The following is a 23,170-nucleotide window of genomic DNA, read 5'->3' as shown; positions in this document are numbered from 1 at the left end:
TTGCCTGGAACATCCTGTCACAAGCTCCAGCACCTGAGCCCCGGCACAGCTGGCCTTAAGGACGGCCTGAAGGCACCGGGCTCAGCTTGGCACAAGGCTACCTGGGGGCACTGCGCATGTCCTGCTGCCATTGAGCTGAGGAGGAAGAGGATGGGTGATAAAGGACAGGTAGGAGAGTGGGCACCAGCATGGCCTGGGGACATTGGTGATGGCACCAGCACCAAGGCTGCATTTTGCCCCAGGAGGGCACTGGATGCATGTGCAGGGTAAGAAGATGAACTGAGTTTCACTGTCTGTTTTTGGGATTATTATGAAACCCAAAGTGATGTTTTTGGTGGCTGCACTGAAGTGCACCCGTGGGGCAGTGTGAAGGACCCTTCCTTGAGGAGGGACACCTGCACATGCCTGCCTGGATACCTGGGTTTGCAGGGGTGTCACGTAGAGCCAGCCCTTTGCAACCCTCCCGCTCCAGTGCTATTGAGGGGTGATGGTGGCACCTGTTTCTGTACCGAGATGAACAGTCTCTACAAACTTCATGGTTAAGTGGAGAGACAGGGGAAAACCCTGGATGATAAACAGAGATGTGCACGTTTCGTGCCAGAGTCACCAAATCATCCTGGTTTCAAAGGCTGCCTCTGGACTCCATGGCTCGGCTTCCATGCTAATTAACATCTTTATGGAAGGCAACTTCTCCCAAGGGGGCATTTGTTTGATTATTATTATTTACTCAGAGATAGAGCAGCTTTCTTCCCAACTTAACTGACTACGAGAAATTAATTCTTAAAAAGCAGCCAGCGCTGCCCGCTCTTCTGCCAGTGCTGCTGGTTTTTCCTTGCAGGCTGCATGTGGCTGCTCCAGCAACAGGAGGGCAGGGCATGCTCCCAGCACCGCCCGCTGCCTCCATGCCCACTCACCCTTTTACCAATGCCAAGGAAAACTCTGGTGTTTCAGAGCAGATGTACAACACTGACCTTGCAAGCACGGGGGATTAAAAAAACCCCTCAAACCTTAATGCCTCATTTTTTGCTCCTACAGTGATGCATAGGGCTGCTTCCCACCCAGCACGCTCCTGCTCGCTGCAGTGCCTGGGCAGGATGCACGTGGAGGATGCTCGAGATGCGGGTGCCCGCAGCAGCCCGGGCAGTGGGTGACACACCCTGAGCCGCAGCTCTGGCATGGGCAGCCCACGCCTGCTGGGGGTGATTTATTCCAGGGGCCATCTGGACCTGGGGGACAATGCGGTCCCGCATCCCAGTGACCCGGCGCATTAGTCACACCCTCCCAGCTCGACCTTTCTGTCTCCCTTTGAGCACGGTGGGACGAGCGCATCCCCGTCCTGCTTCCCTTTCGGGGAGCCCGTTGCTCCCCCGGTCCCATCGGTGGCACCTCGTGCCTCGGCCCACCACCCTCCATCTCCATCACTGTCACCACCGACATCATCATCACCTTCCCTCACTGCTTCCTTGCAATTGCTAAGGCAGAGCAATTATGAGGGCGCGCGCGGGGAGGGAAGGAGCCTGGCGACGATTAGCGGCGGCGGCTTTATGGCAACAGGCACACAACTCATTCGTTTCATGTTTTGCTGAATATAAAAGCGCCGAAACATTTTAATTTTAAATTCTTATCATTGAATTTACTGCTTTTCTCTCGCAATGATTTGTGTTGCTTTTTAATTTTTACAGTCTCTACAGAAGCCAGATGCTACCGCCTAGGGCCAAAATAATAAAAACCCGCTGCAGTCGCGAGTTACAGAACAAAAAGGAAACGTGCGGCTGACAGAAGTTAATATCTCAATTTAACAGTGCTGCTCCGCTAATGATCCTTTGATATGTGTTTATTTAGAAAGGTCTGATCTTGACCTTGAAAGCAAACTAAACTGCAAAGTCTTTATGAGAGGAGAGAAAGACTTTATTTATAGACTGGCTTTGCGTCAATCACGGCGGCAGCTGGACCCGCGCTGGGTGAAGTCCTGCGGCCGCCCACAGGCCCAAACGGGGTGTTCAGTGGGGGATGTGTTTTTGGGGGTGTGTGGGGTTGACTGCTGAGGAGGACTGTGGTGTGCACCCCATCTGCAGGGCAGGATGCTAAGCCCACCATGGAGATGCAAACCAAGGGATACGGGCAGCTCCTGGTCTGCAAGGGATGCTCCTGGGGGAACAGCACCAGTCCAGGCACAGCCCTATCCACAGCACAGGGGACAAGCCACCCTGGAGCGTTGCATGTGCAACCTCATCCTGCCCTCCCTGAATGCGGTCCCCAGGCTTTGGAAGGAAGGGATGTGCTCAGCATCACCCCAGCCTGCACTGGAAGAGCCTGAGCAGGCTTTTCTCCTCTTCCTGAAGAAACTGAGTACTGTGCAAATCTGGCAGAGGGATTTTAGAGGCCAATCCCATTTACTGCATCTCCACCTGCCGGCTGGGGAAGGTGGGAGGTTCCCAAGCTCCTAATTTCCCCAAGTTCCACGCCAGCCTGGGAACACACTGCAGACACTTCACACCTCTGGTGTGCTGTACTTTCCAGCCCAATTTCCATTTTTTCAGGCCAAACACTTGTTTGAAGCCATTTGCAATCCCTAAAGCTTTCTGGCCAAAGCTGGAGGCACGTCCTCCCTGCAAAGCTGTACTCCCCCAAAGCCTTTTCATTGTACTGAATATCTATCAAAATATATCAAAACCATTCATGTAGCCTCAATCCTGATCAACCCTGAAAAAACCCAGCACTCAGCTGTTTCAGCTCTAAAGGTACCAACAGAAAACTGCCTCTGTTCCTGGCAAAGCATACATACCACCTGGCCAAAATGCACTAGTCTGGTATCTGGGTGTCTATGTGCAGCACCTTCCTTTTGTGCTGTTTTCCCCTAAGCTGATCCCATTGCTCTCAATCCTGAAGAATGCTAGATTCCTTTCTGCCATTCCCAAGGAAGATGTGTTGAAGAATCATCCCTGCCCTTCCTGAGGACCAGTTTCACTGGGGCAACCAGAGGTAAATCACAGAGGCATTTCTGGCCACTGCATCAGATGGGAAGCTGCCATCTCTGTCCTTACTTGTCTTTACCACACTGGCTTCCCAGATTTCCTCTTCCCAGTTGGAATTTGGAGCGAAACCATCTGAAAAAACAATTCAACTCTGCTGAAAACCCAGCACATTTCCCCCATTGCTTCTGAACCATAGTTCAACTGATGTGCTAGAAACTGTTCTGCCTCCCAACGAAGAGCTTTGGTGAGGAGATTGAGGGGTCTTCCCATGGGAGATCACTATCACCACTGCTGTCACCACTGCCACCATCCCACCTGGCACAGAGCGGCACCCACCCACTGCCCACTCGCTTCACTCATGCATCTCTCCTGGCCAGGGTGGCACCACTCTGGCATCCTCTGGCCCCATGGAGCCGCTGCAGAGCCCTGGTTCACATCCCTTCTGACAAAATGACCCTTCTGGCATTGGGGCGGCTGCCCAGCAAAGCCTGGCCGGTGGAGTGACCGGCTGCTGCAAGGCACAAAGCCGGGACTCGCAGCATCTGCTTATTATTCCTGCACCCCCATCATTAAAAAAAGAGAAAAGATGAAAAGGCCCCCTCGGCAAAGCTGGGGAGACGCGGAGCGGCACCGAGCGCAGCCTGGCCCCCAGTTCTTGGGGGGTTTTTGTAAAGCAGGGAGATGCGAATCCTGGGGGACAAAAGTAACTGCTAAGGTAAGTTAAACCTTGTCGAGATGAACTTTCCTGCTACTTTTAATTAAAAGTTCTTTGGAATTAAAAAGGACACTATTCAGGAAAGGCTGAAAAAAAAAATTCATTGACACCAGCCCGCCCCCCTCCCCTTTTTCCCAAGGAAAAGAAAAAGCTGTTTTTGTGTGTCTGCTCACCCAGCCCGCACTGTACAAAAGGAAGCGGATTTGCAGCAAGACACATGAGATGACCCCCTGACCCCGAGCCGCTGAAAAGTCCTCAATGGCATAAATACCAGATAATCAATCACATACCAGGAGGGCCGGTCCCCCTGCCCTCGCCCCCGCCGCCGGGTTTATGAGAGATGCACTGTAAACGGACACCGGCTCCTGACGGGAGGCCCCTCTCGGCATTCCTCTGCTGGACCAGGAGACCCCGGCTGCCTCCGAGCCCGCGTTTCATCCCTCTTTTATAAAGCCCGGCACGGTAGTGCCCAGCATCCTCGAGCTCGCCATAGCTGATCCCTCGTGCTCCAGAGCAAAGGGGGACGGAGGCATCTCTTTGTGCTCCAGAGGGACAGCCAAACATCCTCTGTGCCATCGCAGGCGGGCACGTGTCAGTGCTGAGGCGGGCGTGCAGACACCAGGGAGAAACCAGCCTCATCTACAGAAGGCTTTGCTTCTTTAGGGGCTGGCTACATGCTGGCTTTGTGAAGCCTTTGAGGGTTCTAGCAGTGACTGTGCCATGCTGAGGTCCCTTATGAGGCTCTGACCAGCACCCCAAACGCCAGCAGAGGAGGGTTGCTGAGTCCCTGTGGTGCTACAGGGCAACAATGGATGTTAAAGCTTTCAAGGGAGGGAAGGGAAAAAACTTGCTGCGATACTGCACTGGTTTGGCTAAATGGGGAGCCACTTGGCAACTAAATTTGAAAATGCTTTTGTCTGCGGGTCAGAGGTTAAATATGTTCACACTAATCCCCTTCATCTAGAATTAAAGGACAAGAAAGATTTCTCTGTAGCTTAGCGAGAGGGCTTTTCTCATCACGCTTTAAATAGTATTTGCACAGGAAAATTAAAGGCAGACCATTGGCCCTGGTGCTGCTGCGGCTGCGTGGCTGTGCCACGTTCCCATCTCTTTGCATGTTTTGGTGAACCCACTGGCTTGCATGACACCCGGCCTCATCACACTTCCCCACGTGCCCACCTTGGAGTGCAGGGAATTCTTGCTGCCATTTGCTGTCAAGGTGGCAGAAGCAGCCATGGTCTGGAAGGCAGGGAGATTCCCGGCTGCAGGAATGCGTGCCAGGACTCAGATTTCAAGCACTGTCACAGGACATTACTGTCAGACAAAGGGGCTCTGTGCTGTGCCCCCAGGACCTGCTGCCCCCAGACCCTGTGTGAGCTGGGGCCAGTACCTGAGCATCCAAAATCCACTCTTGCACCCAACAGAAAATCTGCAAAGCACTGACTGGGCATCATGGCACAGCATCACTGGTGCTCCCTTCCCCCGGGACTGTGGAGCCAAGGCGAGCACAGAAGGGATAATTACCTCTAAGCGTACTTAATACTATAGTGCATTATCTCCAGCTATGGAGAAAAGCATGATCTGGAGGTACTTCCCCCAGAAGCCTCATCGAGCTGCTCTCAGAAAACTCTCCTGAGTCCTGTGAAATGCTAATAGAAAATCACAGGCAGCCCAGGAAGACGTCAGGTTGGTTTTGGTAAGGAAGTGTGCCAGCTGCTTGTGCTGGCTGCTTGTGCTGAGCATAGCTCTGATCAAGCCATGGGAGATGATGCAGCAGCACAAGCCACAAGCAGCATCTCCCAAACCTGTGCCACTTGCCATCAGAGCAGGCACTGCAGATGGCTGTTGGTGACCAGTGCCACCACCAAGACAAGCCCTAGCCATTGGCAGAGTCATCCCAAGTGCCCCAGTGGAGTGCTGGCCTGCCAACAGCTCGTGGCACCACACTGAGTGTGAGGCAAACAGAACTCATGTTTCAATGTGATTTACAGCTCTCATCACTAAACTCGCATGTAAAGTTCCACTTGCTCATAACCCTTCATTTCCACACTGGAAGAAGCAGTGTGCAGTATACCTGCAGCACCACTGCTAGGTTTTGGGCAGGGACCATTCCGAGGCAGAGAAAGCGAAATAAACATGAGGCAATAAGACAAATATGCAAAGAATTGGACTCAATGTACATTTGCCAAGAACGGGGACAGCACATGCCTGTCTGACAGTGCAGCTCCAGTGCAGTCCCCCCTCTGCCTCCTCCAGGTTCCCACGCATCCCTTGGCAAACCCAAGCCAGTAACAGTCTTTCTGGGATGCTCTTCCATAGAAAAGCACCAAGAGCTCTAGCATACAACAAAAAAAATAATTTAAAAATTTTTTAAAAATCCCTGTGCGGCCATCAAGCAACATTTGCTATGGGACCCAGTGCAGGGACATCCCGCCGCCTCTGCTCCCGGGTTCCTGCTCTCACCACTGGATTTTTCTCTCTTTGTACCTCTGCTTATACTGCACGACTGTTTTGAATCTCTAAAATAATGTGACAAGTTAATGATGGCACAATTATCTAAATGTTTAACAGACACGTTATCTAAGTGAATCGGATTGAGATTCCATCCCGCTGACAATAAACATCAATGGGAGAGCAGAAAGTGATAGGCAAATTATCGCCAACCCTGCAATTTCAATGCTATTAAATTTGGAGGAATAACAGCCCTGAGGCCTGTAAACTCTGAATAAAATAGACCCTTGTGTTTGGCCAACTATTAAATCAAAACGTTACCAACATCCCAGCAAAAGAAAAAAAAAAGGGGGAAAGAAAAAGGGGGAGAAGATATAGAGCTTTTCAATTTTCAGTTACATGGTTTCATTAACTCTTTTCTGCTACTTGTGTCTCTGGGCAGATGACATGAGGGATATGAGAGATGTGGGTATGGGATGTGGGAATGGGATGCTCACGAGGGATACGGGTAGGGGGGGAGTAAAGGGTCCTGTGCATCCTTGGCAGCGCAGCCGGGGGCACGCTGACCCCACAAATCAGAGCCAACTACACACCGAAGCAAACACACTCTATATTAGGTGTTGATCATGCCCATGTGAAATTGGGTCAGGAGTAAATCCACGCCATCCTGGGGACTGACACTGGCTGCCACACGCTAACTGCCTTGGCACACGGGAGGAAACTCGAGACAAGTCACCTCTGATATTTATAAACGTCGGCACGAGCCCAAAACCCGTTAACACGAACACCGTCCGTGTGCGCATCCCGACTCCCAGAGGTGCTGCCTGGGGGTAGTCAGGCCATCTTCTCAATGCACTCTGTTTTTTCCTCTACATTTTAGGAGAAGGGTAAGGAATTTTCCATGCTCTCCCCCCTGGCATGGCACCGAGCTTGTGCTGCTGGAAGATGAGCCAAAACAGTTGCTGCTTTTCCTATTGTGATGGGATGGGGGCCAAGGACAGTGCACACTCGGAGAGGGCGTCTCGGCCCCGTGTCGATGGGGCTGCACACAGCACAGCCAGTGCTGTGCTTACAAGCAGGAACTATTTTTTTGTATCTATTCTTGTTTTTTGCCTTGCTTTGGGAAATGAGGTGTCAGTTTTCTGCCATAGAAATGAGCAGTGCTCGATGCAGCACGTGTAAAACAGCCTGGCTTCATGTTGTCGCTGTCATTTGAAGCAGCAGGGAGGGCAGTGGGAAAGGAAATAGGATAAAGGGGATCCTGGGTGCGGACTGTGTGCATGGGAAACAGCCCCATATGCTGAAAGGAAACCCCCAGAAGGAATCTACCTGCTTCCCTACCAAAAAGGGCTATTGTTTTTTTTTTTAACCTGTAAAGTTGTAAGGTCTTTTGCCAACCAGCCTGCTGCTAAGGGCGAAGGGAGGACGTCCAAAATGAATGCATTCTGGGAGATGCCGTTATTTGGGAAGGGGGTTAATTATAGCGAGGCAGGGGAGGGATGCTTTCTGTGCCAGGGCAGGGCACTCTGTGTGCCAGCAGAGGAGAGGAAGCAATTCATTTCAGCTGCCCTCGCCACCCAGCCCCACTCTGACATGTTTACAGCCAGAGGTGGTGATGACAAACCCGCTCTGCTCGGGTCACCATGTCCCCTTGCTCTGATTGCCTGTTGCCCTTTGAGCTTTGGCACAGTACAGGCCCCAGGATTCACCAGCCAAAGGGGGTTTAATCCCCACAGGAATGTCAGGTTTGTGAGCCAAACCACATTGCTGCTCTACATCTGTGGGATGTTTTCGGGTGCAGGCATCATTGAGCTGCAAGGCTGGGCTCCCACCGCCTGGCACTGGATGCTCAACCAGTCTGGGAAATAGAAGGAAAGGGTGAAGTAGCTGCTATTTGCTCAGCCACCTTGAACCCCCTGCTTGGGATTGGGTCTCTCAGCCCTGCACAGTTAGTCCCTTGCTGTGTTGACCGTCCTGTCACAGCCTCCTGCTTCTCCTCCTCGTCCTCAGCCTACAGCACACGGTTTCCAAATACACCCGGAATGGCAAAGCTTGGCCTCCAGCTGTACAGCTCCGGACAAGGAGGGCAAGTACTTTGGGATTTATGGACTGGTGCTTGGCCAGCACAGCTCCAAGATCAGATGACGGCCGGAGCCATTCCCACCTGGTGACACAGCACTTTGCATCAATCCTCAAACCCCCGGCGTGAAGCCGGAGGGGCTCTCTGTGCCAGCCCCGAGCACAGACTCACAGCCAGTGGCATTTATCAGGGCTTTCAGCACTGAAAGACAAGCCTGTGCTCAGTTAAACTGCTCCCGATATAGCACGGGAGGAGCTGGTGCTCTGCCCTGCTCCAGCCTGACTTTGCGGGGTGAAAGGCTCCACCTGGGACTGCCCGGCCATTAATTTCCCCAAACCCCATAGCAAACCTTTCCTGGGCACAGCAGCCTTTGCAAGAGGCATAAAGAGCTCCTTGTGCTCCCCATGGCAGTGCTGCTGAAAGGCTGAGAAGTGTGAGAGCAGAAAAATGGCAGAAGCCAACTGCTGGGAGCTCTTTGGACAGGGATGGCGTTTGCTCACAAAGGGAGCAAATGACCTCATGTTTGCTGCACCATCGTTTCCCACAGCAATGCTGAGCAATGGTGCAACAGTGCTGCGCCAAATGGTGCCTAAATCTGTGCTTTGCTGTAAGAGGAACTGGGGCTGCCTGGGCAAGGCAGAGGCAGAACTGCAGAGGGTCCAGCTCTCTGTTGGGCAAAGGGTGACAAAGGCAGCCCAAATGTTAACCCTGTGCCTAAGTGAAGGATGGAAGGGGACTGCCACGTACCGGTGTGTGTCTGCCGGTGTGTCTCCAGGGCATCTTCCTTCGAGAACTGGGCGCCACACTGATCGCAGACCAGGGCTTTGGCACCCGCTGGGGAGAGAAAGGGGAGAGGAGGGTTATTTGAGGGACAGATGGACACCCACCTGAACCTGCACGGGGGCATTGCTGCGGCCACCAGCACCACTAACACCACAGGACTGGTGCCATGGAGGGGTTTCATGTTTAGTGTCCCCTGTGCAGACAACCAAAAGCAGCGCCTCACTCATCTCTGCACTCCCATTCCTTGCATGTCACAGCAAAATACAGAGCTGCTTGCCAGGAAAAAATTAAATTAATTTATTTATTTATCTTTTAAAAAAATCATTAAACATCAATGTGTTTCATTAGCACTGTAACTGATCCAATTGCAATTGGTTTCCTGCCCCTTCCCATCATGGCTGCTGTTTCCAGTACCCAAGGACAGACCTGATCGGGGATATGGCTCGAATGGTTCAACTGACTGAGGAAAAACCCAGGATTCCCAACAGCAGATAAGGACCTTCCAGATGAAACCAGATTAACAACACACACAGCATTCAACAGCATCTCTGTGGGACAAAGCTGAGGTCCTATTTCTTAGATTTCGAGGTTTGATTCATCTGCTGTGAGGAGCTAAGTGTGACAGAGTAGCCTTCAAGGCAGGGGCACCACCCCACAGAATGTCATGCTGCACATTTTCAGAGGTCCAGACTGGGTCTCCCACCCCCTTCCCACCCTCAAGCCCCTGTCCCACTGTCAGGGTGGGATTTGGGGAAAGGTGTGTAGAGAAGGCAATAGGGAGAGGGAGAGGTATCATGACATGCATTGAATAGAGAATTCCTTTGCCTTTAAATTGTCTCAGTAAAGGCTGGCTTGCAGGCAGAAATATTTGGCAGCGGCGAAATTAAACGTGATAAATTTTCTCGCCAAGCGCTGATCGATAATAGAGGTCTCATCTGTTAATCAATATGACAGTCTGCCTGTTTACTGTGCATATGTTGTTCCCCGCCACCCTCACCGCGATGTCAAGTTTGCATTCAAAACAACCTGAGTGTGCCTGGGCCGTGCGGCTGCTCCAAGTGGGCAAACACACCCAAACTCTGGGGCACCACGAGAAGGGTGGTGGGCAACTCCCCCTCACCTGCTGTTAGCCCAGGTGACCACGTGCCCGAGATGCCATTAGGGATGTGGGGCATCGCCAGGATGCAGGTGCTGACGGTGGTCCCTTCCCTCACCCGTGGCAGGGAGAGGAGCGTGGCCATGCAGATGTTGGGATGGGGAGAAGCTGCCGGGGAAGAGAGGGCTGGATCAATAGGGCAGCGGCGTGGGCTGCCCTCGCTCGGCACACGGTGCGGGCGATGCGCAGCCAGCAGTTGCCAAGGCAATGGCTCTCCATCGCCACTCAAAGCTCTGCCGGCCCCACCACGTCAAAATGTGATCCATGAGGCTACAGCAACCCATGATTCGTGAGGATATGGCAACCCATGGCAGCAACAGGTCCTCCCAGGGCAGGGCAACTGTTGGCACGTGCCCGTGCCCCCTCCCTGCGACCGTGCACTGGTGATGCCAGGGGGGTTCTCACTGCATCCACAGGCTGAGATGCACCAGGGCCCTGCTAAACACAGTGTTTGCTTTTTCTTCCCCTATTTCCACGTGGGGTGAGGGGGGGAGGACGGACATGCCAGCGCTCTCCGCAAGCCGTGGCCGGAGGGGCCGCAGAGCCCCAGGGAGGCACGGCCAGGCGAGGCAAAGGCGGCCAGCATCTGGCTGGGGGGCGGGAGGGGGGGGAGGAAAAATTCCTGGCGAGGCGAAAATAAACAGGGCGAACGCTGGGAGGAGCTGGGCGCGCTGGCTTACATAAGGAAGCACAGTGTGTACCAAAACAGTGGACCCAAAAAAAGCCGGAGCTGTCAGAACAATGAGTACAGACGCGGGGCATTTACAGCAGGCGCTGCCGTACAGTTTTATTTACAGTACCTCTTATCAGCGCGGGAACAGCACGCCGCCTGCCAATTTCCAAAGGCCAGGACTGCGTGTTCTTTCCCTCAAGTAGATGTGTACTCCAGGCGAGGGGAATTTTTTTTCTGTCTTTTTTTTTTTTTCTCATCAGCAAAACAAAAACTGATACGGAGCCAGAATTCCTGTAATGTACACACGCCGGCGGGGAGGGGGAGGAGGAGGGCGGCGATTGAATATGTAAATAGTTCAAGGTTAATTTTACTATGTGAGTCACCGGGAAAAATGTCATCCAACATCTGAGCTTATTATAACAGGGCTCAGAAAAAACCCACCACGGTTTGCTGTTTGTTATGAAAGGGAGTAGGACACGTTGGAAAGCGGAGCTCGTGGCAGGGCTCTCTTCTCCCCCTCTCGCCTTTCTCCCCGCTTTAAACAGAAACCATCAGCCCCTCCGAACGTATATTTACGTGAGGGTATATTTAGCCAGCGCCTCGTATCGCCTACAGTGTATAGATATCTCCGGATGATCTTCCCGATGGGACGGGACAGGACTCCGCGTGCTGCCAAGTATCGGCTGCGTTTCGGCGCGAGCCTCGCTGTTGGCACCAACCCCCCCGCCGCACATTTATATCCACACAAGCAAATTTATGGCCCCTACCTAATAAAGGTCCCTGCTGCGAACGAGCGAGGAGCCTCCGCTTGTTCCATCCCGCGCAATCTGCACAGTCATTGCTGCCCCATGCCCACCCGGCAAGGTCGGAGCTGCCCGGGTCTGTGGTGCCCCCAGCAAAGCCATAAGGAGGGGCAGAACTCAGGCTGGACTTGATCCTGAAAGTCTTTTCCAACTTAACGATCCCATGATTCTATTATTTAATTTCCTCTCCAAGAAATGCAAGGGAACAGTCTGATCCCGGCTGGGCCAGGCAGTGCTGCCAGGGCATACAGTGGCTCTCGGGAGCGGGATGCCCCACGGATCATGGCGAGCATCCCTGTGGGTGAGGCAGGGGCTGCGGCTCCCTCCTCACCAGCCAGGCTTAGCTCGGCAGGTTGGACGACAGAGCTCATCTCATTTCAGCCACCATCACCCCAACAGTCCCTCCCAACACCCATCACTTAATGACTTTATTGGGGAAGAGAAACTTTTGTGGGGCTGCAGGCTGAGCGGCTGTGGGAGAGGCACTCTGAACTCTAGCTCAGGAAAAGAGAAGGAATAAAGGAAAAAGAGGGGCCACCAGCATCCTCTGGATGAGAAGGAGGAGGATGGGTAAGGGAGGAGGAAGATGGAAAATTGGTGAGATCAGTGGGGGGGGGATCCAGCCCTTCCCCACTGCCATTTCGGCATGATGGCCCCGCCAGTACAATGTGACATCTCCTCCCCCAGCAGAGGGGATTAATAAAAATTTGGGATTATATATTATTAACAGCCTGTAATTGGTGAGAAGGTGGAGACGGGGGGGGAAATATGGATTAAAAAAAAAATTGCTAAGTAAATTTATGCACTGTCGTCGCTTTACTACCTAATTAATTCAGTAATTTCAAAAACAATTTTATTTATGTTCCGTTTACCACATCAGAAGTACAAAGAAAAAAAGCATCAAACCACAGTGATGCTAAAATAATACCTCAAGGCATCTATTTTTAATCAGTGAAAAAAAAAAAGAGAAAAAAAAAAAAGAAGAGCCGGCCCTGGTTTCTATACAATCTCTGCTGGGCAGACCACCAACTCAGGGAGCGCAGCAGCCGAGCCCTCTGCGAGTGCCTTCCTGGCTGCCGAAAACAGAGCTTGTCAAAAAAAAAACAAATCCATAATGGCCTGAGGCTCCTCTCCAATCTATTTTCTGCTCAGCTGGTTTTAAATGAAGTTATTATGAGTCATTAAAACACCCGCAAGCCTGTGGAAGTCAGCCAATTACAATTTTAAATTTAGCCTGTTCTCTACCCCATTCTCTTGTTTTCTTCTTTTGCCCACATCAAGCTGCTTTTGGGTTTTTATTATTGCCATTATTATTATTATTATTACTATTATAATTATTATTATTATTATTATTTCCCTTTTCCCCTGTTTCACCCAAGTGGAAGAGACAGTTGTGAAAATCTCTGCGCTAAAAAAATACAGTAGAGAAACCCAAGAAGGGCTGAAAAAAGATGGAGCTGCAGAGCAGGCCTGGAGAGCTGGCTTCAGCTCCTGCTTCCCAAAGTGCCATCGAAAGGCAATAACTGAATATGAGAAAAAGCATGGGTGTTACGGGGTGAGAGGGACTTCATGCTGGAGTGCCAGAGGCTCTGCTGGGAAGGATGCTGTAGCATCATCTCACAGGCTGCCCTGGTGAGCCTTGGGAAAGCACCTGGAATGATGGAGCAGAGGCTTGGGGGCCGGTGAGGTGGCAGTCACCGGCAACACCATCACCCAACCTTGGCACCGACTCCCACACCACGTGGGAACAGGTGGAGCAGGGGGTATTTTAATTTTAAAAATAATAATAAAAATGCAAATTTTTAGCTTGGGAGCCAAACCCGGCAGGTTTTTACATAATCCCCCCTTTCTGCCGCCCTGCCAGTGCTGCTCTCTCCAGCAGCATCCTCTCCATGGGGAAAAAATGACAGACCCCATCCCCGGCAGCCCCGCACGGCGAGCGAGCACGGCGCGTACTGCACAGCCCATAAAACTCCAAACAGCCTCCAGACACTCCTGCAATCGTCCTCCATCAAAACACTTTGTCTTGCATACAGAAATGCGGCGGGGCGCCGCACGGAATACCAAATCAGCCCGTGACGGTGCGGGGAGGCGGCTCCTTGGCAACCGGGGGGGCTTTGCCACCGCCACCGCTCGACAGGAAACAAAATCTGTCAAGCCTGTTGGGCAAATGATAAACATTAGTGGTATTAAAAAAAACCAACACAAAAGCTGAGTAAATAGCTGGTGAGTGCACGGGGAGGGGTGGGCAGGGGTGGGGGTGCTCCTGCCCCATTTACCCCCTCAGCCCAAGTGAGGGGGGTCTGCAGCACCACAACCTTGGGGGAAGTTTGGGAAGTTTCCCCCCTCCAGTAGAAAGCAAGTAGATGGCGATGGCTGCAGACCTAGGGAGGGAACAAGACAGATGGATGGACGTTGGATGTGTTGGGCATGGGGAGCGCCACGGTGCGAGGGGTCCTGGAGCCCCTCTCTGCACCCCACCTTCAGTAATGTCAATAATGTCAATAACAAGGGACAGTCAAATGAGGAGAGCGGAGAGAGGTGGCGGCGGGTGAAAAATAAACACATTTCATCAGGTAAGGGCGGGGGGAGCAGGCAGCTGGCTCCGACCCAGCGGCCAGGTCCAGGAACCCGGCCAAAACAGGAGCTAAAAAGCAAACCATATTCTTCTGGTCTCAGCTCAGGCTCTCGAGGCAAAGAGGATGGGGAGGGGTGGGAGGGGGGGAGCGAGAGAAATGTATTTTTCATCAGCCAGTGTATAATTTATAAACAGCATTAAACAGTTTTTGTTTTCTTTCTTCCTCTCCCCCGTGTGCGCGGCTTGGCCGGCAGTCAAGCCTGCATTAATTTCTGCTGTGGGTACAGTGTGTTCTTGGATGCACATCTGCGGATGATCATAAACGCGGGAACGCTGGCAGAACATCCAGACCTGCCGGCAGGCCGCTGACATCACCCGGGACCGAGCGCGGGACGCCGGCCAGCCGGGGCGGGGGGGCGGAGGCCTCCCCGGGGAGCCGCCGCGGGTACCGGCCGGGGGCAAGGGGGCCAGAGCTGCCGTCACCCCCCCTCCAGCCCGTACATCCCACCTGGGGGAGAGGCGCAATGTTTGGTGGAGGTGGATTACCTGGGATGAGCCCCCTCCCCTAACACTGGGCAGGGAGAGCTGAGGGTGGGATTCACCCTTCCCTCCTGCCTGAGGTGCCATCCCTACCAGCATGTTGGACCACGCTTCCCCAGCAGCCCCTTGACAGCATGTCTGTCACCCAAGGGGATGTTGGGGCTTTTGTCTGACCCTCCTGATGATGCAGGAGCATATCTGGGTGGGGAGGAAGGGTGTGGGCCAACAGGGCAGGGGTCTGCAGGGCTGCTGCCTGCACGCTACCCATGCTGCCCATAAGCGTCCACATGCATTGCTGGTTATTCCCACCCTTCCCAGCCCAGAGCAGAGAAGGGCTGCACAGCCATCTCCATGGCAGAGATTTCTGCTGGACGGAGAGGCAAAGTGAGAGGGGACAGACAGAAACCCACTTTCCTCCCTGTCCTGGGGAACACACCCAGCTGACAGCAGGTACTGAGTAACCGGCATCCCAGGCTGTGAATGAGCACCCACTGAGCACTATTTCTGGTCAAACCAATGGTGCTTCTCAACCATACCACCAATGAGCCAGGTCTCCCACCTCTCCTTCCCTGGCTTTTCTGGGAGTGGGGTAACTCTCAGTATCATCCTTAGAGGTATCTGAGAGCTCAGCCGCCGGCAGCGTGGGCAGCACACAGGGAAAGGTTCTGCATGGCATTAAAGGCTTTACATTTATGCTTTACACTGAGAGTCAACACGCACCTGCAAGGCTGCTGCAATAACCGTGCTGTGTGCCCACCCTGCTGCGGAGCACCACACCCCCCAGGGCTGGTCCCCAAACGTTCCTCAGTTGGGAACCTTTACCACAACCCATCAATGGCTTGGATGGGGAAGCTGGAGATGTCAACCCTCTCAAACCCTTTGACACCAGGGTTGGAGGTGGGTGCCAGGGGGCACAAGCCATCCCACCACAATGCTCTCCCAAGGGGCAAACTCCCAACTAAACACATGGTCCATTAGTGCGGATGCAAGCTGCCTTTGGAGCTGAAAACAAGCCCTGTGCTGCTGCTCCGGCACAACCTCGCTGCATCCCGGGCTGGCGGCGGGGGGAGGCGAGGGAAGAGGTGCAAAGGTCTCCTGCTTTAATAAATAACAGCGCTGGAATTCGCAGCGGCTGTTTGTGAGTGCGAGGCAGAGCTCTCCCCGCCCCCCCACCCTCGCTGGATTTACCAAAAAAAAAAAAAAATATTAATCCTGCGCAATGACAAGCTTGGCTCGGTGTTCACTGTACATACTGTACCCACAAAGCTGGCTGCCTGCCAGGGACAGGCTGCGAGCCAACACGACCATAACAAACACGAGCCGCGTGCACCAGCGCTGTGGGGAACCAGAATCCTGCACCCCAGCACTGGGGGGACCAGCATCCTGCACCCCAGCACTGGGGGGGGACCAGCATCCTGCACCCCAGCACTGGGGGGACCAGCATCCTGCACCCCAGCAGTGGGGGGACCAGCATCCTGCACCCCAGCAGTGGGGGGACCAGCATCCCGGGGACCTCTTCCAGCAACCTGCCACTGTCCATGGGCACCCTGAGGAGCCAGTGTCTGTCCCAAAAAATGGTGGGATGGGGATGGGGTCAGGGCTAGGTTCAACACCCCAAAAAGCAGAAAGCAGCACCTGGCCAGAAGGAGTGTGGGGGCGGCAGCCCCCGCTGTGTGAACAAGGGGTAGTGGGGAATAAAAAAGGGAAAAAGGGCAAAAAATAGATAAAAGTGTACAAAACAATATAAAATATAATAGAGTTTCCCTGCCACGCTAACTGCAAGCAGAGCTGTGGTTGCAGTACCTGTTACCCCCAAGTGATCTTTCCTTGGAGTGGGGAGGACTCCTGGCTGTGTTTGAGCACAGGGGTCTGGTGGCCATCCCCAGTTCTCCTCATCTGACCCCCAGCTGTGCCAGGGGCTGCACCTCCAAGGGAAACATCAGCTCCTATCCACTTGCAGAGCACAAGTCTTCCCTTTACTGCAGCGCTCCAGCCCTTCCCTATTTAATTAAAGGCCCTGCAGCCTGTGAACCTGCTACTCAGATTCATTAGGCAGAGAATGCCTAATTCCACAGTTTTGCTAACGAACCTGCAGCGGGGGCCTGTACAAGAGCACGGCACTGGGACATGGGCGCCGAGGTGGAGCCAGTGCTCACACTATGAGCAGGGCTGACCACGAGCAGCTGCATGGCATGTAGAGTTTGTTATTCTGAGCTGCTTAGCCTGGAAAATATTTCCACAATTAAGGACTTGAAAACAAACTCCAAAAAAGAATATTTAAATAAATCAAATTACTGGGCACTGGAGAACAAGTTTGCAACATGCTGCCCAGGGAAGGGCGCAGCCGGCTCCGCACGTGTCTGCTTCAGACAAGACGTGTGAGCTGAGCGGTCGCAGCACCCCTGAGTGGGCATGGAGAGCAACCCAGCACCCCCCTCCCAACCCACCTGAGTGAGCCAGTAAGTGCATTCGCAGCCGCAAGCTGTCCAGGAACCGCTTCCCGCACAGCTCGCATCCGTACGTCTTCATCCCGCTGTGCAGCTTCCTAGGGGAGAACAGAGTGGGGTTAGTCCTGCGCCGGAGGGAACTGACCTGAAATAACGCTGAGAAACTGCCCAATGCTTCCCACAACCCACATATCACCCTAGGTTGGTTCTGGCTTGAGAAGCCCTGCAGGGAAAGCATGGGCAGGGTAGGTCCTGTGTGACTTCCCAGCACTGAGGAGACGACCCTCTCCGGGTCAATTTTTGTCATTGCTCCTGTCATTCGAGTCTTTTGATAAACCTGATAAATCTGAAATCTGGAGTTCAGGTAAAGTCTGTGTTGGCAAACTCCTTCCCCATGCCCTGAGCACTTTTGAAAAAGGGCACTGTGTGCCAAAAAAAACCCCAACCACTTTAAGAGGTTGTTTGTGTGCATTTCTAACCAAATCCCAGTTTCCATCCAAATTCAGTGCAACACAAATCACAAGCAACAAACGCAACCACCAGCTCGCAAACAGGAAATTTGCCACTCACTGTTTCCTGGCAGCCCCAGGTACACACTGAGCTACGCCCGGGCAGCATTGCACAATCTCCAACCACGTCGCCCACCCCGTGGGCGCAGCACGCCGTGGGGCTGAGCATCCCCCACATCCTGGGGACCAGCGGGGCCCTCCGCCCAGGGCACTGGCCACGGCAGCAGGTGCTGGGCTCGGCTGCAACGGCCACACCCTGCGTTATCACCCAGTCTTTACAGCAAAGACACTGATGCTCCATCTTTGGGTAGCCAAGGCTGGAGCCCTCCACCAAATGGAATGACCTTTAACAGGCAGCATTAAAGGAGCACTGCCCAAGTCTATAACCACCAATGAATCCAACCTAATCTGGTTTCACTCCCAAGCCATCACTGCTGTCCCATGGCAGCCCCTCCATACCCATTCCCCCTCCCTTTTGGGGCCAGCCATTGCTCAGCTCCCACCGCGCCGCACAGGAGTACCCTGAGGCTCGCTCCCCCCAACAGCCTCTGCTGCTCTGGGTGTGTGGAGGGATGCAATGCCTGGAACACGAGGAATGGGGGCTTGGTGCTTTATTTTGCCACCTCTGCTGGTGACAAACAGACTCTTTGCAAAGCCACCCAGCTCTGCACTTGACAGCCACGCTGACCAACATCCCTAAGCCCCAAACACACGGGCTGCCCCCTGCCAGCCCTCGGTCACCGTGAGCCGCTTGGACCCGTGGCTGGGGAGGACTCACAACAGCAGCACGTGCAAAGTTTCAACATCAGATGCTGTAAACAGAGAAGTATTTGTGTGTGTTGAGGAGTAACAGCCCATCAATGTGTGCCGACCTCTGATCACAGCCACCATTTATCATTGCTCCACAGCAGGACAAGCGTATTTCTATTGCCTTGTTGCCAAAGACAAAACAGGAATGGTCCTGCCCAGGCCTAGATGTGGACCCTCCCACGGGAGGGCTCAGCCCCGGCTGTGCAGGCTGTGAGAACCATGTGCCTGTGCTGGGGGGAGGTTCAGCTTTGTCTGAGCTTTACTTCCCCTGAAGTGTAAGTTTTATTGGCACGAAGCTCCTGCTGCTCTGAGTCCAAGCAGGATCACCCCTCACAGCTGCAGAGAGCCTCAAGCTCCAAATCTACCCCTGCCCCATGGGGCACAGGGACCTGTTCCCTAACTGCCAGCCCCACATCCCACCTCGCAGGAGGTGGCATGCACAGGAAGAGTGGGAGCAGGAGGAGATCCTGTGATGTTCAGCAGATGCTGTGGAGCAGAAAGGACAGGAGCAGGAGTTGGTTTCAACTCTCAACTTTGCTGTATAATGTAATTATTAATCAGGCTTGTCCTGAATTCACTGTGTCATAGCGGAGGATTAGGAGTCATGCACGAATTCAGGCCAAGAAGGTTTACAATCCAAAGGATTTATCCGCCTTGCAAAAATAAATAAAACACCAGCCTCCTGACAGGGCTCCGCTGCCAACGAGCAGCTCAATAAGTGACAACCTTCTCATTTTGCATTTTTAATTCGGGACATGCCTGTCACACTCCCCGGCTCGGGCTGCGCTCACTCCTGCATTTAATGTTGGGTTAAAAGCACTTTGTTATGAAGAGTACAGCATCCTCAGGGCCCACACTGCCCTCTCTGAGGCCAGAATGCCTTTTCACTGAATTAAAGTCTAATTAGCTAATTAGTTTGAGCAAAACATGGAGGTTTGGGGTTTTTTTTAAGTGAGTCTCAAGAAACAGAGAAACGAAAGGACAAGCTTCCTTTCTCCGCATCGCCCGAGCCTATGGCAAACCCAACACAACTTCTCCCACCCTCCCCAACACAGAGTGGGGAAACAAAGCCACAAAGCCCCCCAGACCTGCTGGTGCCAGGGCACCCTGGAGATCCCCACCTGCCACTGCCCAGGGCGCTGCGATGTCCCCGAGTCACGTCCCCTCCACATTGTGTTGAAGGGGCACTGGGGTGCTCGAGGAGTAATTTAGCTGCAATATCTCTATCAACAAATTTCAGCGGTAACAAAAGTTTTCCGTTCGGCGCCTGCTTCTAGGACGATCTTATCGCTCGCCATCTTGCACGGTCCCTTTCAACAAGGTCTTAAAGCGCTTTATCTGCTCCGTTTCCCGGTAGCGAAATATGATTGAAATGTTCTATTTCTGCTCACCGGATTAAGGAGATGTTGCAAAACTGCACAAAAACCTGGCAGATGTAAGCAAGGTATTACGGCTGCTCGGGCTGTTAAGATCTGAGGGGAAAGATCAATACGCGCTTCTGAAGTTGTGCCTCCAGAAAGGGGGGGTGGGGGACTGAAGGGCGTTCAAATACATCCCTGCTTGGCAGTGCTGTCCAAACTCCGTGCCAAAAGATAAACTATGCTTTATTATTCTGATTTGAGGCTGAAATTGTGCTTCTTTCTCCTGCAAGGTCCCTATGAGCACATCGGCTGAGAAGGTGCCCATGGGATGAAGAGCAGCGGCAAGCGGGAAAAGTGCCTTTTTTGTAAAAAGAGGGTTTCCCCTAATTCCCACTCGATGGCCTGCTTGAGGCGCATGGAAACACGAAGCTGCCCAAAGCCTCTAGGTTGTGAGATATCACTGGAGGATGCTTGACAAGGATGCCCAGGGCAATGAAGATGCCTGTGGCATGGAGTCCCAGGGCTGGATCCAAGCCTCCCAAGCGAGCCCCGGTGCAGGGCTCTGGAAAACGGCTGTCCAGGCAGCATACAAACCGAGCGATACCCCCTCCCCGCCCAGCACCGGCAAACAAAAGCCAGGCGAGAGGCTGGCCCCTCGCAAGCTGATGGTAATTAAAAAGGCCTGTAAATGCCCCGCAAAAAGCACTTCAAAGGGACGGCGACTCCAGCAAGACCACGCGGTGTAAAAATTATGAGTTTTCCCCACAGGGTGCTTCGTGTGAAAAGGCCGGGGTCGGTGGCAAACGCCACTGCCCGCTCCAGGGGGACACGGGGGCTCAGCAGAGCATCCTGGGGTGTGGGTACGGGTCCAGCCCTGGTACCTAAAGACCATTGCAAGTGTCCCACTGCCACCACAAACAAATCCCTGCTCTGCCTGCTTAAAAACCTGCCTAAAACAGCCTTATGCTTTTTTTACTTGAGGAGCTCTCATATCCCAGCCCCTTCCTGCCACCCATTTTTGGAAGCAAGAGGAGACCCCCTCCCCTCCCTCCATACTGAACAAGACGCATGGCTCTTGGCGGTTTGATTACTTTTAAGTGTATATTTTTCCCCTCAAACAGAGTGAATACAATGGTTAGGAAATTTGACAGAAAACTATTCCGAGCCATTTATTGCCTTAATGCGCACCTTTGTCCAACAGGCAGTTTTGACAGGAGCGATAAATTCCAAATTTATGTCAACAGAGCATATGTTGAACACCTCATTTCTGAGCTAAAGCGGCATGCTGCCCCATAAATCACCCTTCTGTTTGAAATGAAAGTAGATTACGGGCCCGTGTTATTGAGCAGTTAGAGCCATAGTCGTATAAATCAGAACTTTTAACTCCAGGCGATCCGTTCTGCAATTAACTAAAGGGCACTTTGTCATCTCCGGGCCGGGGCGCAGCTTGGCAGGGCGGCCGGCTACCGAGGGGAAGCAAGAACCCGTCGCTGCCGAGGAACGGCGCCGGCACGGCCGAGGTTCTCTCTGTACCTGTTGGAGCAGCGAGTCCCGAGACAAAGCCTGCAGCAGCGTGTGGCTGGAATGCAGCCTGGCATGGGAGACCCATGGCAAGGGGCTGTGGGGGCTTGCACATCTCTGCCCACACCCTGTCTGATCCGTATTTTGGACACCAAACACAGCGGGGGAATTGGGAAGGTGTGTGACACAAGGAAAACAGCAGAGTCCTGACAAGTCCAAAGCCAGGCAAAAACATGTATGAGTGCAGCACTCAGAGTCCTGCACTGACAGAAATCAGTCCTTGGGACTAACACAGCGGTTTTGCTGCATCTCCCAAAGTCCATACACCAGGTCGAGATCCACTGATTTCCCCTGTCCACCCTGCTGCATTTCCCTGGTTCGTTCCTCTGCAACTCCCAGGGATGCAGAGCCATGGGATGCAGGGCAGTGGGATCAGAGGATGCTGTGGGGCTGGCAGATGCTGTGGCACCATGGGATGCTGCAGGGCAGTAGGGCCAGGGGATGCTGGGGGGACCCAGCCCTGCGAGTGCTGGTGAAGGGCGTGGGTGTGAGGGGCAGCTCACCAACCACGGGAGCGTCAGCGCTATAAAAAGATTCAGACACTAAGTATTTCCTTTCCTATAAAATATTCATTGCTGCGCGCGAGTGCCAGGGAGCACAAACCTCCAGTGGTTCTAACTTTGTGCCGCAGCAATAACAGAGTTTTATGGGAGCCTTCTAATTTTATTTATACTGGGCCGTAACCGTGGTGCCTGCCGGAGGGGCGGCCACCAGCCGGCACAGCCCCACCACGGCACGTGTGATGCACCAAACGCTGGGCAGGCCAAGCGGGACCGGCACCGCTTTGTATCCCAGTAATGTCCCCCAAACCCTCCCTGCTGCCCCATTTCCACTTACCTTGCCCAGGTAAGTTGATATGAAATTGATTCATCCCTGATCTATTTTATCAAGATCGAGGCAGCGGTGCCACGTCTTGTATGCAGCAGGGGCAGACGGGGAAGCCAAGGTGGCTCCTGCAGTCACTGCTCTGCCCTCAGCTCCCAGCCCGTAGGATTAAAATAGCAGGGAGAGCTATTAAGGGCACGGGGAAGGGGGAAGGGAACTGAGACCTTCTTTTCGCTTTAATAAATTAAGAAGAAAAAAAAAGAAAACACCGACAAAAAAACCTGCCCTCAAACCACCACTGCTGCTGAAAATAAATAAATAAATCTTACAGGAAATAGAAATGGAAATAAAGATTTTACTATTTCTGAAGGTTTTGATTAAAAAAAAAAAACAGCCAGGGAAGGGGAGAGCTATCAATAGAAAGCCCTGAAACTCCCTGCCTGTACAATATTTATATTTACCACGAGCTAATTTATGAGCTCAAAACAGATCCTGTGGCATGACATCATTCCAGCATGATGCCAACCCTTCCCCTTTGAAAAAAACCAAGGAAAGGATCCTCTTATCCTACCACACCTGACACAGAATCAGGACACAAACACCAAATGCACAATTCCAACCTTTTTTTAGACCCTGCTCACAACAAGTGTGAAAAAATGCTGCCAAAGGGCAGTGACTCTCCTAGTTTGCCGCTGGCCTGGGTTGAGCACATGTGGCAGCATCTCCTGTTGGCTACTCTCAGCATCCCACCAGAACAGCACTTCCAGCCCCATGGCCTGGGAAAAGAGAAACTGGCCACAGAAAATAGGGCAGCATACAGATTTTTTGTGTGTGATGTATTCCAAGGCCCTGGTTTAAGACTCGCGTTCAATATTTGTTATTG

At 52.9% G+C, this 23,170-nt stretch overlaps 1 protein-coding gene across 4 annotated transcripts in view; it reads right to left on the bottom strand.

Moving 5' to 3' along the window:
• ZBTB16 (zinc finger and BTB domain containing 16) overlaps nucleotides 1–23,170 on the bottom strand; it is a 54,061-nt gene that overhangs the window by 10,344 nt on the left and 20,547 nt on the right. For all 4 annotated transcript variants that reach the window (XM_027737709.2, XM_039385814.1, XM_027737707.2 and 1 more), the window contains exons 3-4: nucleotides 17,202–17,299; nucleotides 8,969–9,055 (exon numbers count right to left, since the gene is read on the bottom strand). In XM_027737709.2, the coding sequence (XP_027593510.1) occupies nucleotides 8,969–9,055; nucleotides 17,202–17,299 (185 nt within the window). The remainder of the gene's footprint in view (nucleotides 1–8,968; nucleotides 9,056–17,201; nucleotides 17,300–23,170) is intronic.

The sequence above is a fragment of the Pipra filicauda genome, unplaced genomic scaffold (genome assembly GCF_003945595.2).
Source record: "Pipra filicauda isolate LSUMZ 115617 unplaced genomic scaffold, ASM394559v2 scaffold437_size563383_pilon, whole genome shotgun sequence".
Lineage (NCBI taxonomy): Eukaryota > Metazoa > Chordata > Aves > Passeriformes > Pipridae > Pipra > Pipra filicauda.
Note: the sequence above shows the minus strand (reverse complement) of the source record. Positions and strands in the feature narration are given on the sequence as shown.